Here is a 1304-nt window from a genome sequence, read left to right as displayed (position 1 = left end):
GACAAAACTGCATAGAATGCTTATATTTGAGAAATTGAAAGCATGGAACAAAGCATAAGCGGACAGACATAATAATCCCCCCAAGAAAATAAAACTCAGATGAGACAAAAACAGAACAGCCAAAGATACATAGAGGCACACCAGGTAAGTAGGCTACCAAAAACACAAAAACACAACGGGTCAACCATGACGAATGTAAGGGAGCCCGAATTTATCAAGCATGATCATGCCTTTAAGAGGAGAGGGAAGGTTAATAATAGGTAATTCTTGATAATACTCAATACCAGAGCCCAAGTTAGCCAACTAATCCGCACAAGCATTGCCTTCCCGGTAAATATAGGATATGGTAAAATTAAAACTAGAAAGTAACAGTTTAATTCTCCGGATAATGTAAAATTCGTTAGGATAAACAACATTAGTAGCAGATATAGCTTGAATAGCAAGTTTAGAATCAACTTCAATATGCACATTTTGAATACCCAATTCCAAACATATCTTTAATCCTTGGGATATACCCAAAAGCTCAGCAGTTAACACAGATTTAGTAGACAAAGGCCCAGCAAAAGTAGCAATAGGATTACCAATAGAATTACGGATAATACCACCCATACCAGAAGCAGTCTTCCCAACAGAACCATCTGTATTTAATTTAATGTAAGGAGTAACAGGTTTAAGCCAATTCATAATACGAGCCACCTTAGTAACATTAGCAACATTGATATTAATACCAAAATATCTAGCCAACCGATTACAACTCTTAAAATTTTTTTGAGAAAGGAGATTAACAGCAATTAAATGCAACACCTTAATCCTCACATTGTTAATGATCTGATTGGCCCAAATTTTAATATTATTGTGTTTAGAATCATTCATAGCTTTCCAAATATATGAAATAACCAAAATGAGAATTAAATAGAAAATATGCCCTTTACCTTTAGAAAACGAGATACCGAGAATTTCCTGCAAACTGCAATGCTCACTAAAGTTAACTAAATTAGCTAGGTTGAAAAAATGGCACCAAAACCTTTTAGTAATCATACTATTAACAAAAACATGTCAAACAACTCAATGTTGAAGCAACATTGACATTTAGAAGCAAAATAAAAATCTTTCTTATAGAGATTGATATCCACGGGAAAATACTCTTTAGGCACCTCCAAGTGAGCAAAGAGTAAGATAAAGGAATTGTGTTATGCCACAGGGAGCCAAATATGTGAGAGGCATCGCCTTTAATATGAATATCCTCCCAACTTTTTTAATACTAAATTTACCAGTGGCCGAAAGATTAAAGAATATGTTATCTT

The 1304-nt window shown here is 34.2% G+C and overlaps 1 protein-coding gene across 1 annotated transcript; it reads right to left on the bottom strand.

Moving 5' to 3' along the window:
- Positions 1–303: 303 nt before the first annotated feature.
- LOC110095865 lies at positions 304–873 on the bottom strand. Its single transcript, XM_020821572.1, has one exon. It carries the CDS (start codon positions 871–873, stop codon positions 304–306), a length of 570 nt encoding a protein of 189 aa, XP_020677231.1.
- Between the last annotated feature and the right edge of the window lie 431 nt (positions 874–1304).

The sequence above is a fragment of the Dendrobium catenatum genome, unplaced genomic scaffold (assembly GCF_001605985.2).
Source record: "Dendrobium catenatum unplaced genomic scaffold, ASM160598v2 original_scaffold_216360, whole genome shotgun sequence".
NCBI lineage: Eukaryota > Viridiplantae > Streptophyta > Magnoliopsida > Asparagales > Orchidaceae > Dendrobium > Dendrobium catenatum.
The sequence above is the reverse complement of the archived record's forward strand: the minus strand, read 5'-3'. Positions and strand labels throughout refer to the sequence as shown.

Coding starts and splice junctions, on each gene's coding strand:
- LOC110095865 (XM_020821572.1), bottom strand. CDS start 873: ATGAATGATTCTAAACACAATAATATTAAAATTTGGGCCAATCAGATC.